A 15,665-nucleotide genomic window follows, 5' to 3' on the forward strand; every position below is an offset into this window, starting at 1 on the left:
AAGGGCGTTGGGTGAAGCCTTCCTCCCTTGCCCCTGCGCGTACCGGGGGAAACCCTAGGATCCGTCCGGGCAGCAGCGTCATCATCGTCGCATCCCTTCCTGGAGGTGCTGCTTGGTACGCGGCGCTTCAGAGTGCTAGGAGTGTGGTGGACATTTCCGGAGGGCGCAGCGGCTACGAGACATCTTCGTTTTCGTTGATCCAACCTTGTTGACATTCTTTCTCTTTTCTTTCTTTTATGTTTTCTCTTGGACATGATTGTGTTGATGTCCTAGCAAGTTGTACCATGTTGTTGCTATATTAATATAGCGGGCGAAAGCCTATTTCGAGAAGGTTTGATGGACTCGTACGGCGTTTCATGCTCCTCCAGCCCCGGCCCGGACACAAAAGAAATCTGGATCTCTCATCGAAAATTTCGGACATGCGCAATAGAGAGACATAATTTTCCAAAATGAGCGGAAAAGTATATATCATCCACAACCGTGTACACTCTGGCAGTAGACACATGGTACAAACTCTGGTGTCTCCTCAAGGGGAGCGAAAGGAACAAGGAAACACTACCGATACAGCAATGACCGTCCACCGAGAGCTGGGTCGACGTACACGTACGACTCCTCTCTCACATGGACCTCGCATCCTTTATTCAGTATATATACGTAGTATATGTATATATATGTGGTGTGACCTCAACTCGATCGACTCAACACAAGGTCAATCGATCGAGCTAGGCCACAATGACGGCGCAAGTGTGGTATCGCGACTCATCAGCGGATGCTGTTGCAGTTGAAGGAGGTGCTGATGGTGTAGGGGATGCTGACGCCGCACTTGGAGGGGATGCTTGCTGCGTTGCCGGCTTTGACCCCGCTGCTCCTGGCCACGGTCTTGAGGCAGTTGCACGCGGTGCGCTTGTCGGCGGCGCTCTGTGCGGCGCGGGCGAGTGACTTGACGCCGTTGCAGCAGCCCCCGGACGGGGAGCTGGCGGTGCCACGAGCGTAGGCCAGGCAGGGGCCCAAGGCAGAGTTCACCTGACCACAGGTGAGGGCGTCGGCGGTGTAAGGAGCGGCGAGGAGCATCGTTGCCACCATGGCCACCACCACCAGCTGAGCAGCTGAAGCACGGGCCATGTTGAGCTAGCAACCCCTAGTTGCAAGCTGCAGGATCGATGGATGGAATAGCAAGATTTGCTGGGTGGAGCGAGTGATGATGGTGGTGAGGAGGATACGAGGGAGTGTAGCAGCTTAAATAGGGGGTCCGAGGAAGATGCATGTATACACAACATTAATCTGGAAACCGATTGGGGCATGGTGTCTTGTAATGCGTGTACATCGACCGTCGGCTTGGCCATGTCGATCAATCGGTTGGCAGATGGGGGGTTATTGCGTTTGGGAGGTGGTTGCCTGTCGTGCGCGCGCAGATGGCTGGACGGATGGACGTAGCTACCATTCGGCGATCCAGATATCAATTTGCGGCAGACTAATTGGTCTAGACAATACTACCTTCACCGTACAGATAGATGGTGTCTTAAATGTGAGCAGAAGTTTTCTAATCTTTGACTATTCGCATACTCCGATAGTTCAGTGCGTTAAAAGTGGTAGCAAGTGATTATTTTTTATTTTTTACTTCGTTTTTTTAGTTCGGGTTTGGGTTTAATAAAGTCAAACTTTGTCAAGTTTGACAAAGAATATAAGGAAAATTATCAATATCCTCAATACCAAATGCAGATAATATTAAAATTTTACTTTATGATGATTCTAGCAGTATAGGTTTACGATGTAATTATTTTTTTCAAAGTTTGACTTTAACTAAACCTATAACGCAAACTAATTGCGGACGGAAGGGGTATGCAGACTTTTTCTTTAATTATCCTATCAGTTGAAAACTACATCATGATTTAGAATGGGGTTTTATACGGATAAGATAATTTTTGCACTAAAATTCTTGGACCTGGCTAGCTAGCATCAGGATGCTAGTTTGTCTATCTCAGCATTCCCCCATAAAAGGAAAGACTTTTATATCCAAAAAAGGAAAGTATAGACACCTGACGTGAATTACACAAAAAACAACACATGTGCATTTAATTTCATACGAAGAGAAAAAAAATCATAACTCTTAAACTGTGTATCGGAATTGCATTCCGTTTTCATCGTTAGGTCTCTCGCGACGAGATCTTGGAAACTAGATCCTATTTGTATATGTTTCGACAAACTTTTTTTAAAAAAAAAGCACCTCTGTTGCCGTGGAAAATCAACTCTGGTGTTATAGCAAAGCAACTTCATACAAAGAGTTGCTTTCACTATCTTTTTCGTATATTTTATAGTCAACATAGTTTCTAAGATACTTACTTAGCAAAAACGGATAATAACCTCATACTAATGAGACTTTCAACATTGCACTACTAGTTGCCCACCATAGTTTCTGTAGTATCGTTGGTAAACAAACAATTTATTACCAGCGAAAATACAACTTCATAACCAAATAGTACACAACGTAGGCACGGTGGTAGACAATTTAGACCTGGCAAAACTATATTGAACAACGAATACAACTTAATAGCACTGGATATACAACTTAGAAGTGGGTATGCAACTTAGCACATGTGTGAAGTAATAGTTTACTGTCTACAAACACGAATTAGAAAATGTGTGAGTGGACAATTTATTGTGTGTAAAAATACAAGTTTGCACATACATGGACCCATAGTACCGCCGACAAAAATACAACCATATCACATGTGTGAAGAAACAAATTTGTGGGCTTCATGACAGTTGTCACCTCGAGGTACACGACTCCATCTCGATCAACATGAATGTGGCCGATCCACGAGCCAAGACACGGGGGCTATGCGAGCTGCAAAGAAGCCGAATGAGATCATTTTGATACCAATTGTGCTTAGGTTCTCTAGGGTAATGGATAGAGCAAGATGTGGACGGACTGTCTAGCTCGGAATATGTCGGCGACAAGAGCGAATCAAGTGAGATAAACAGAGGTTGTGACATTTCCATATGCAACTCCTGCAACTTAGCATTAGCGGTAGAACTTAGCAAGTGAATGCACGTACTTATCGGTGCGACCAATTGTTGCCACTCTCGTGTGAAGGTAGACAACTTCACATATAGGGTTTTGTCTGGCTCATCTGCATCTACTCACACTTCTAGCAGTTCTAATGAACAGGAAGAGGGTTTTGTCAGGGCTCCTGCAACAAAGGATTGGCAGACAGTTGGGTATTGCAGAGGATAAGTTGACTAAGGAGAAGCTTGAAGCAACTCCACATGCTACTGACAAATGAAAGAATGCAGATGTATAAGTGGCCTTATTATGTTCTTTTGGCTGGAGTCTTTTGGGTTTATGAGTATGTGTTTGGACATCTGGTGTTGGTGAGTGTCAGTGGGGTTATTTTGTGTGTGAGTGAGATGATGTCCTTTGGCCAGTGTGGGTGTTCAGTGTTTTATAAGACTTTATGTCAGACTAAGTGGGCACCAAGAATGTGGGATGCTATGCATCTGTGCATGTTATTTCTTTTCTCTGTTAGTTTTTATTATGTATCGAATGAGTAAGAGAAAGTGCAGTATTCTTTGCTGGAATGTCAGAGGTTTAAATGCTGAAAACAGACAGAGAGAAGTTAGAGCAAAAATTGATGAAAGTGACTGCCATATAATATGTATTAAAGAAACAAAATGTGAAACGTTTGATTGGCATTTCATAAGGACTTTTTGCCCTAAAAGGTTTGATCATTTTGCTTTTTCTCCATCGGTGGGAGCTTCAGGGGGCATTTTAGTCATTTGGAACTCTTCCATTTTTAATGGTCTGCTTGTGGAGGTGCAAAGATTTGGGATCAGAATTGATTTTGCTTCTGCCCATAATAATGAAAAATGAACTTTGTTTGTGTAACATCCCAACTTTTCAAATCAATGAAGATTATCAATCTCACTTTCCCAATTTTGGAGCCAACAAAAACTTAATTCAATTTTTGTATAGTGTGCATAGTAATCATGCATGTATGGTTTGATGTTTGCCATGATTGTTCGCTTGAGTGTTTAACAAGGTTTCTAAACCCTAAACCATCATCTTTAGGATCAAAGAGGGACAAAGAAAAAGAAAAGAAAATCAAAATGACATCACATATGAGCCTATGGCCATTTTTGTAAAATCTTAACCTAGGCCTTTCTACTTTGTGTAAAAGGTTTGGAAACATTACTAAACCCAAAATAATACCTTTTGTATCAAAGAAACACAAAAAAATCAAAAGAAAATTCAAAAACAAGTTACATGTGATAATGGTCAAATCTGCCATTGTTAACATGTTACCCACTTTGAGCCCTTGTATTAAGCAATTTCTAAACTAAACTTTCCTAACTCTTTTCTCCTCATCCAAGAGCACATCAAGGTGAACCAAATGGTGTGGACCAACCTTGCTGGTTCTACTTCAAACTCTTATTTTGAGCAAGCAAAGTTGCAATTTTGAAACAGAAACAAGATCATACCCAATTTGGATTTTACCAAACCTTGTCCATTTTGCAAACCAACACCACCACTGTGTGCCAAACATTATTTAAATCACACCCAAGAAAAAGTTTGGCAAAATTCAAATTCAAATCTCATGCGGCCATTTCATCGAACACTTGGTAGGCATGAATCTGGTTTGATCATACATGCTTTTATCCATTGGATTTTGGCCTAAACCAGTGATCAAATGTGATCATTACTGTACTTCTAAACCCCCTGGACCAAGCCATGCACTTCCCCTCAATGATCAAAGCAAGGAGATGACTAAACCTGTCCATGCAATTATACCATGCCACTCCCCTTGCCACTCATCACCTCTGCCCTCTCCTCTCACCTCCACCATGTCCTGGACCTTGCTCTCACTCCACTGGTCACGCCTGTGCACGCCATCGACGCAGGAGAGGCTCACACTGGTGTAATATCCCAGGTATTGGGGTTACAAAAATAGAGGAAACAGATGTGTGCATTGCATTAATGCATAGAAAATCTGGGGAATTTTCGCGCTTTAAAGTAAAACAGATCACAATGAATGAAGTTTCACTTGACCTTGGTGGAATTGAAGTAGCTCATCAAGTCAAGCGCTATAAACCTCAATGTGACTTTGCTAAAACCTTGTTTTGGGTAGAGATGATTTGATCTAAGGGGTTAGATCAAATGGAACTAATAATCAACACAACAACACTTTACTCAATGATCAATTTCTTGATCTTATAAAAGATTAGAATATGGTAATCCTTGTCATGGCATATGAACATCAATTCATTTGGAAGTCAAGTAACAATAAAATGGAGAAAACATTCTTGACTTATCTTTTCCATGTCCTAAACTAATTCTTGATCCTACCATGAACCTCATGGTATTCATTCTACTTTATTCTTGGAAACATAACAAGGAGATCAACTCTAGAAAGATATACCTATCTCTGTTCCATGTTATTATACATCAAACCTAGAGAGGTGAGAGTCCTATTTCATTTATGGAAGCAATGACAAACTTAAAGGCAAATCTTGGATATGCATCCAAGTATTCAAATCATCATCTTAAAGAAAAAACCTAGGATATTATTCAAGACCTTCCCTCAAGAGAGAACCCATCTATATTAACCATAGATATTGGTGACCACATAATTATCTTTGGAGAATAACCTTAGGTTAGTATTGAAGTCCTTCCCAAGTGAGAGAGCCCATTCATATCAATTCTAGCTTTACCTATTAATTAATAGAGGACAATCTTTGAAATAAAGTATTGGGTTGAAAACCCTTTCATCTTGGAGTGGTGGGATAACCTAATATCACATGGAATAATATCATCCCCCTGAATTGATAAGGTGAGGAAGAGACTAACCCAATTAAGCTAGACAAATGAAACCTTAGCTTAGATACCTAAGGAGATATTAGGAGTACACCATAAACCCTAGAATAACCATTCTTATATAAGAGAGCTCAAACTATGGTGTTACACTCAAGTTAGTGAGGCAACACTTGGATTTGAGGGAAAGAACTATCCATATACCCAGATGATTATATCATCATTCCCTGGAAAGAACCCTAAGTAATATCTCAGGCATTCTCCTGGGATATAAACTAATAAGGCAACCATAGTAGTCCTATACAAGTAGGTAAATTAGAAGTACTATACCCTATCTGATCAAGACAATGCTTGATCATGGAAGTGAGAAACTCAATTAATGAGAGGTACCTTAGGAAGCCAAACCTTGATCATTATAAATTGAGTGATGATCCTAAACCCTAAGAACTTGAGATAGATGTATTAAGAACAAGTTGATCATGCCTAATCCATGATCATGCTCTTGAGGTATGTGAGGATAAGTTAAACCCTACTAGAATAAGAAGATCTCATCCTCACATGAAACTATAGGAAGATCACTAGTAATCAAATCTAGGCTTATATCCGAACCTATAATTGTGAATCATTTGGTGATCATAAGTAGAATCCTACCACATCTACATTCCACTTACTCCTCAATTAAAGAACCTAAGAAAAACCTTAGAGTAAAACTCCATACTTAATATGGTGAGAAACCATCCATCCATATGACCAAAGTTAACTATAAAAAGAACTATAACTATTATAGATACTTTAATGATTAATTAAGCATACTAAGAGAAGCTAATTGGTAGAAGATAAAACTAATTCTCAAAATCTTAGTAACTAGAGGAGAACATAAAATGTTAAGTAAGCTACCACATTATCATGGTTAGGGGAGATTAACCCTAGCACATGCAATATGGTGTCATTTCATCTCTAGAACCTAGAATTATATCTCAACCCTAGTTGATGTATCACTATGATTATCTTAATATAAACCAGACCATAATTGAGATTCAAACCAATTGCCATTAGGTAAACATAATTAGAACCCCAGAATTGCACCCTAGTTAAAACCTATACTTAATTATGGAGCATAAGATAAACCTAATTCAAACCCTTTAGTTAAACCATGTGTGGTGATCAACCAATTACCTTTGTAACCAAGACCAAGCCATTATGGGGACAATATCTACTTTAGACATTTTCAAAGATAATAAGAGTGTTAACCTTGGAAGGGAGTTATAAGAGAGTTTACAAAACTATAATAAATAGGTGATCACATAAAATACTATGCAAGTGAGCAAAACTCTCAAATAATAAACCAAGACTTCAAGGAAATTAAAAATGAGAATTGAAACCCATACCTACTTGCTATTATGAACAAGTCACAACTATGCATCATAATCCAATACAAAATACTTGTTTCAAATGAAACAGTGATGAAATAGTTACTACATCTTCATTGAAATAACACAATCAGAAACCTGCAAATACACTTTGAGTTCAAATTAGATTCAAATTGGAAAGAAACACAAAAACAGAAAATTAAATAGAAAAAAAAACAGATAAAAGAAGAGAGGGAGAGCTGGCTTACCTGGCTTACCAGACCGAACCAGGCCAGCACAGCCCGAACGAGCCCAGCAGTGCAGCCCATCAAGCAGCCCAGAACCAGCCCAATAGCTAGGACCCAGAGCAGCCCACCGTACCGATTCACAGGGGAGGGCATCGTCTTCCTCCTGCGCATGGTCGACACGGCGAAGACGTGATCGAGTTCGCCGGCCACGTCCTCGTCGTCGATAAGGGCGAGCCCCGGACTCCAAGCACAAGCCAAAAACCTAGCAATCACGATGGCAATTTTATCCACGAATCCGGGTATCCACGGATATTCGACCCGCCGGGCACGGGTATGGAGGGTTGGTTGTGTCCACGGATTTCATGGGGCGGATATCCGATAATTCATGGAGCGGGCACGGGGAGAGATTTTGCTCCATGGATATTCGATGGATATCCAACTGATATGTGGGACCCACATGTCAGCGACACATGCGATTTTACCTACGATTGGCTGTCCTTTTTTGGCCCAAATCACCAAATCCTTAATTTAAGCCTTAATGATTTTATACTTAAAATAATCATGGAACCGCCTTGTGCTGTTAGGGCTTCCGCCGGCCGCATTGACTGTGGATCTTCGTTCGTTGCTCCGCCTCCTCGGTAATGTGATATATTGTTGCTCTGATATTCCTATGAATTGTCGATATAATTACGGCTGAAATGCTACTGAAATAATGTCAAAATGCTGCCAAAATATTCATGTTAGATTATTATTGATGAAATGCAAGTGAAATATTGCTGAAATGGTACTCAAATTTTATGGGCATGGATATCCATGGATATCCAGGTATCCATCGGATTTGGATTTGGGGCGACATCCATGCCCATGGATACTTTCGTGGGCGGGGCAGAGCGAGGTTGATGGGTTTGGGCATGGATTTGGTTTTCCTATATCCGTCCAAACCCGCTCCATTGCCATCCTTACCTAGCAACGAGCATTCAAATCCGCCCTTATCCAAACTCGAAGAGATTCGTGCCCAGTAGCTCCGCCGACTTCATCGGAACATCCCGACCATCGGCAACGAGTGGCCGTCGACCTGGAGCCTCTCTTGGGCTACAAAACTACCAAGAGGATCCCCAGAACCCTAGCTAGCCGAAACACCATCCCATTCCCTCTCTCGCTCTCTTAATCCCTCACCCTAACCATCAGCATCGCCGGCCAGACTCCGGCGACCCATTGATTCCGACCACCCTAGCATCCGTGGCGTAGCTCAATCGATGCGCCCTACCTCATAGATCATCCTGGTAGAAGGAATCAAGAAACGACGCGCTTAGACGGACGAATTCGAGTGTTCCCTTTCGCCGGTGTTCGTCGGAAAACTCGACCTTGCCGTCATCTCCGATCATCCCGGGCTTCGTCGAGCAGTTCATCGGCTTCAGGTGAACCTCACGCATCTTTAGGTCCTTAAATCACGACGTTTAACAGCCCGTAGCTTCATCTAGCTAGTTGGCCGGCGAGCGCCACCGCAGCACCATGCGCCGTTGCCGATTCCGGTGACCATATGGTCACTGGCGCCGCTCGTTCTTCTCACCACGTCGGGGCGGCTCAAACGCGCGCGCCCGTAGGGTCGCGGGAGCCCTGTAACGCCGAGGCCGTCCTCACGGCATCGCCGGTGGCGAGCTGCACTGCCAGTCAATTTTGACTTAGTCAGTGCCACGCTGTCGCTGAGGTGGCATAGACCCCACCTGTCAAAGACTAGGGTTAGGTAGGGGCCGGGTAACTCTAGCTTTTTATGTTTAAATTCAATTCCAGAAAATTACTGCAACTTTACAAATTCATATAAAAATCATATTAACTCAGAAAAATAAAAATAAGACATCAAAATTCTTACAAAAGTAAATTCTATCTAATAAAAATATAATATGACCTTTTTATTTTTAATAAAAATTCAATTATTTAATACTGATTAATTAAGCCTTTAATTTTAATTCCAAATTTAATTAAAAGTTAATAATTAAGAAAAACCTTTAAAATTAATAAAAACCAGTAAGCAAATTAGGAAAATATTAAAACAAATTTTCCTTTGCTTATAATTTATTAAATCCTTAATAGGAGGATTTAAACCCTAATTAATAATTGCCTTAATTATTAATTAATTAAAAATAAAAATGCCCAATCCAATTTTGTGTTTAATTTAAATTGATTAATAACTTCAACCTTATAATGAAGTTATTACCTTAAGAACTATATGGTAGATTAGGAAACCCTAATTCCATTATACATCAAATAGTAGTTCATAATTTTATGTGGGATCTTAAAACCCTAATGACATTTAGAACCTAGCTCCAGTACTTCATATGGACCCTAAATGGTTTCCTAACCTAAACCTTAGGTTAGAACATGTGATCATAATACTTTGATCCTATTCATAGCTCCATAGTAGCAACTAAATAATTTCCATGACCACATAAAATGTAAGAACCCTATCACTAGTTAATTACTATGCTATGTTCTTATCTAAATAAAACTTGTTGATCTAGTAGGATCAACCAAGTGTAAAACCCTAGTTTCTATTCCCAAGACCACCATCCCTAACTACCCATGCTTAGCATCACACCAAAGTGATGAACCTCAGGAGCAACTATGCCAAATCTTGATTATTACCTAACCATATTCCACTAAACCCTACTAGTGTTGGATACTTATCAACCATCCTATTTAGGAGCCAAATATTTCTTACTTAATAGAACTAACAGTAAAACCTAGACAATCTCAACCTAATTGCAACACTTCTTATTACTTAAGAAGTATGTTCTTCAAAAGTTATTCTTTTGAAGAAAATAAGGAATCATCATCAACCCTGCCTTATAGGACAGATAAACCCTAGCTAGCCATCACCAGCAAGATGAACCCACCATGGTAGCAACCATGTATAAATAATTGCTTAAGTTGCTCATGCTTAAGCAAAACCAATCAAGACTAATTGCCGATGAATCCAACCATGTTGTGATCCATCTACTACTTACTCTGAAGCGTGGAAACCAAAGTAAACCATTGAACCCCCCAACCCTAATTATCATACTTGTTCTTTACTAAAGAACATGTTCTTCAAAAGTTATTCTTTTTGAAGTATATGATAATTAATCATTAACCATGCCATGTAGTATTAAAACCAACCACTATTCATTACATGTTAGGATTATACCAAATGTTATTGTTGTGTACTATTAATGCTATTATTATGATATATTGCAACACATGTTTAGGATACCATGTAACCACACCGGAATAAGAACCTTGTATGAGAATCATTCTAAAAGTGCAACACAACCGAAACTAATCATTACCACTCACTAATCCTAAATCATCAGGGTTAGATCACGCTTAGAACGATTGCATCTCATACTTATGCATTATTGCATCCTTGCCAATCTTTTAAACATCGTCCTTACCGGATGATGATGCTATTTCAGAATTTGGAGTTATTGCGTATCGAAGACCTTGCCTGCATAATCTTGCAGACAAGAAAGGCAAGTTCATCACTTGCTCATGTCATTTGATTATTTCTATCAAATTACTTGCAAAGTACTATGGTTATCACTATTGCATAAAAACCAAAACCACTACTTTCATAACTATGAATATGACTATGTGGTGGGCAATGGAACCATGGATTGTGTTGATATGGTGGAGGTTCCATTGCACGGGTTTATATCCATCTAGGATTAAACAACAAATGTCGCCAGTGATTCGTGTGCCGTAATACCCGTGTTAACCATAAGATCCGGAGTGGGACGGAGTAGTCAAAAGTGTTTCCACGTCTCGTTCATCAACGGATGCGCTTACCGTAGCAGTTGTATCTGGCGGAACAACCGGAGGGTGGGGATCCCATTCTAATTCCCCACGGTAAAGCATTGCTTGTCGTAGCAGCTTGTGTCTTGCGGAACAACCGGAGGGTGGGGATCCCATTCTAATTCCCCACGGTAATGCGGTCTATGATGGGTTGCAGCTACCGGCGTAGGAGTGTATGGTAGAGCCCAGCACTGTTGTCGTGGTCGGGGTCCACCCTGAAATTACGGGAATAATTGGACCGGCGTGGACCCAGGGTCGGGGCATGCAACAACGGGTGGGTGTTCGAGGTAGCGGAGGAACATGATTGGCTAGACCTTATACCGGGCCTCACACCATAGGAAGTGTGGACAAGCCTGCAGCTTGGTTGGCACCAAGGTTAAGATCTCTTATGGGTAAAGCAACACACCTCTCGCGAGTGTAAAGAACCGTGACTCCGTCACTCCCTGCTCCGGGATATGGAACTGCGAACGCGGCCGGAAAGGAGCTCCATGAAGTTCTAGTAAACCGGTGAAGGCTGACGGACATAGTTCTTCTGAATAAAATCAACCTCTTGAAGAAATGATTATGAAAACCTGCATTGGTATTAGACTTTCTGGTCTAATGCCGTAGCTAGTGCATTAAACACCTCTTTCCTATAATGAACTTGTTGAGTACGCTCGTACTCATACCACTCTTAAATCCACTGCTTAGATATGGAGGCATCGAAGGAGGATCTACAATGCAACTCGAAGACCGAGGAGTCTACAAATACTTCAAGGGAACAGGAACCTTCCGAAAGAGTCAAACACCACAACTACCATGGAGAAAACCTAGATTAAGTAGTAGAAGGGAACTAGCTTCCTAAACCTAGCTCCTATTTAGCTAGAATCTATTCATAGCCTCTGTAGCTAGTTAAATACTCTACAAATAGAGTTCGTGATAGGATTAGACCACGAGTCGTTCTTCCGGAGTTTATTTGCAGCTTTACCTCATTGTAAAGTAGGAGGCTGTGTGGATCGTTTGTAAAGAGTCCGTGTTGTAATTCTATAGACATGCCTTGGACCCGCATATGTTTCTGTTGTACCACTCGAGCGATATAGTACCTAGTGGAACGGTGTTTCATTGGTGTTATATCAGACTTGCATACTACACCATGCAGTGGTATGTCGGGTCACCACAGTTGGTATCAGAGCCAATGCTTTGACCCTAGGATTAAAACCCTTTAAAGGAGACCTATAGGATTGGTAGTGTCTATAGGAAGTTGTCTTAGGTGAACCAAATCTTTTTATGACTTGAGATGGATATTCACTTGAGAATAATCCTGACACACTTGAGTCAACATTTCTTACCTATTTTTTTTTTAATGTTAGCTAGCTAATCTCAAGTATGTAGCATACTCTTAAGATCCTAAAATAATTATGAGTAGACCACAGTTGGTATACAATATATGGTAGCCCAAAGAGAGGATACAACCATAAGGAAGATGTCCTATTGGAAGATGTGTACCAACATATGTTATGATTAAGTAAGAGTTATCCAGACTCGGTAATAGGAATTATATCAATTGATGAAGATAATTAAGATATCCTAATAGAAGATGTAGACCCAGATAAGTAATGAGTAAGTAAAACTATCTAGACATGTGAAACAATTGATAGTAAGTGATAACTATGAGTCATATGAGGTAGTATAGACCATGGTGAGTCAATCATGGGAGATAAGGAAGAGAGATATGAATAAAATATGATTACTTACATGGTAGAGTTGTTAATCATATATGATTCACCTGAGAATCATTATGTGATGGAATAGAACATTATAAGTATTTTGGAGGAGTACAATAAGAAGCCAAGTGCTAAATAATAGTGCAAGATCTATGTTCCAAAACCATGGGAAGTGTGCTAAGCACATCATGTCCATAGTCTTATGATAGTATAAACACTTGGAAGTATAAGAGCTATATTCCAATAGTTAAGTGTCTAGAATAGTGATGTTAGAACCAAACCTATCATTGAAGTAGTTCTCAACAAAATGGAAGCTAAGTTAGTACTTCCAAAGAAAATTAGGTTAACCACAACTATCCTAGACCACTTTGTTTCAAGTTTATCTCATTGCAAATGTGCAATTATGGTAAAGGTTGAGACAAATAGTAGAATTCCCTATATTCGTGCTAAGTATCACAATATAAACCTATATTATGTGGTGTTATATACTACACATCGCAGCCTGATGTTTAGAGATGTCTTACTCAACTATTATATTCAGGCTTATGATGGTGTGTATTATATGCACAAAGCTGAATCTTCTTGGATTTTATTGGAATTTCATTGTTTGACTAGATCCATACATGAAGTTCGACTTTGGTATGCAAATGCATGTTGCAATATCAAGTCTTTACTTGGTGCTATAGATCTAGAGGGTAATGGTAAACGTGTGAGGAAGTGACGAATTCTGGAGGATTCCGAAGACAAGATGAAGCTCCACCAGAAGAAAGCACTAGTAGGAAAACCCTTATAGGCGAAGCTTAGTTCTGTGGCGCACCGTTTTTGGTGCGCCACAGAAACTTATTTTGTGGCGCACGAAGCTCGGTGCGCCACAGAAATAGCTTAATTTTGTGGCGCACTGCTAAACCGTGCGCCACAAAAACTTGGTGGGCCCCACACCCTGTCACCCCCAATCATTGGTTTTACAATTTCTATGGCGCACAAACCTCGGTGCGCCACAGAAATAACTTCTTCTGTGGCGCACGGCGACAGTGCGCCACAAAAATAAGGTATTCTGTGGCGCACTGTATTCCGTGCGCCACGGAAATAAGTTATTCCGTGGCGCACCGCGGTCGGTGCGCCACAGAAATAAGCTATTCCGTGGCGCACCGTGGTTGGTGCGCCACGGAATTAGCGAACCAGATCTACAAAAGTGAGCAACCTCCCACCTACCACACTACACAAGCCATTCTTCTTCCTCCATCTAGCTCGTCCCCCCTTCTCTCTCATACCATTTTGACTCCACTTTTCACTTGCTTGGGTATTTATTACACTTACTTTGATTGATACTTAATTGGAGTTGAGGAGAAGGCTCTCCATACTCTCTCCTCCTCTCGAAGTCATCGATCGCGGTCTCGTCTCGGTATCGAATCTAGAAGGTGAGTAGTTGGAGGAGACATACATATGCTTGGAGGAGACATGCATATGCTTGTAGATCTTGTGTGGCCGTCGTGTGTATGGATGCTTGTTGCGGGTGAAGCGCTTGTGTGTGTGCCGGTGTGGTGCATGGATGTTTGCCGAAATGTTGATTCATTTCCGTTTCGGCAAGTTTTGCACTACCCATATGTCCTACTTTGAGGAGAGGTCATGCCGAATTTTTCCACTCCATGTAATACCTTGAGGAGAGGTACGGCCCATGCATGTGTGTGCATTTGGTGCGGTTCTAATTTCCCGTTCTATGTATACCATTTGCAGGCAAGCATGGTCCTCTCGATGAGTTCCGCTCGAATCTCTAGATACAAGATAGACGCGAAGGAGGACATGATTCGGAACAATAGGCGCCAGATAAGATGTCCGTGTCGATCATGCAAACTCGAGCGCTGGATCAACCCTGATTCCGGACAACTGGAGCAGCACCTGCTGAGGCGCGGTTTCATGCAAGACAACCAGGCGCGGCCGGCCCCATCAAATGGTGCGCATGAAGACCATGTCGAGCGAGACGACTATCATCATGAAGAAGACTATCATCATGCCGACGGGGACTATCATCATGAAGAAGAAGTCGACGGAGAAGATCATCATGAAGAAGAAGATGCCGGCGGAGAACATCATCATGATGAAGAAGAAGATTCCGGCGCGACCACGCTAATTTCGGCCTTGCGGGACTCTCATGTTCAAGATCTGCTCCTCCGGAGACGAGCAACGATAGAGTTGCAGCTAGAGAGAGAGCCAAGCTGTCGCAAATGGAGAAAGACGGGATGACTCCGATCTTTCCTGGGTGTCGTCCGCAGGATACGCGCTTGCATGTAACGCTTGATTACCTGCGGATGAAGACGCGGAACAAGTGGACCGATTCCGGCTTCAGCAAGAGCTTAAAATTCCGGCACGATCGTCTCCCGGAGGGGAACACATTGCCAAGTAGTACCGAGGAGGCCAAGAAAGTCGTGTGTCCCCTTGACCTACCGCACGAAAAATACCACGCCTGCATTAATGATTGTGTGATTTATAGGTGCGAGTATAAGGACAGAACCACATGTCCGGTGTGTGGCCACGGACGGTACAAGGTTGGGAACAAGAAGGTACCTCGAAAGGTGGTATGGTACTTTCCTATCACTCCCCGTCTGCAGCGGTATTTCGTGGACCCTAAGGAAGCAAAGCTCATGCAATGGCACGAGGAAAGGCGAAGCCCGAAGAAGATCCGGAGATGGGCTATATGCCGACACACCCTTCGACGCCGGACGGTGGC

The 15,665-nt window shown here is 41.7% G+C and overlaps 1 protein-coding gene across 1 annotated transcript; it reads right to left on the reverse strand.

Moving 5' to 3' along the window:
• Nucleotides 1–440: 440 nt before the first annotated feature.
• Nucleotides 441–1,220, reverse strand: LOC124703280 (non-specific lipid-transfer protein 1-like). Its single transcript, XM_047235508.1, has one exon. The coding sequence runs from the start codon at nt 1,120–1,122 to the stop codon at nt 763–765; it is 360 nt and encodes a 119-aa protein (XP_047091464.1). The 5' UTR covers nt 1,123–1,220; the 3' UTR covers nt 441–762.
• Between the last annotated feature and the right edge of the window lie 14,445 nt (nt 1,221–15,665).

This window comes from Lolium rigidum, chromosome 3 (assembly GCF_022539505.1).
Source record: "Lolium rigidum isolate FL_2022 chromosome 3, APGP_CSIRO_Lrig_0.1, whole genome shotgun sequence".
In the NCBI taxonomy this organism is placed as follows: domain Eukaryota; kingdom Viridiplantae; phylum Streptophyta; class Magnoliopsida; order Poales; family Poaceae; genus Lolium; species Lolium rigidum.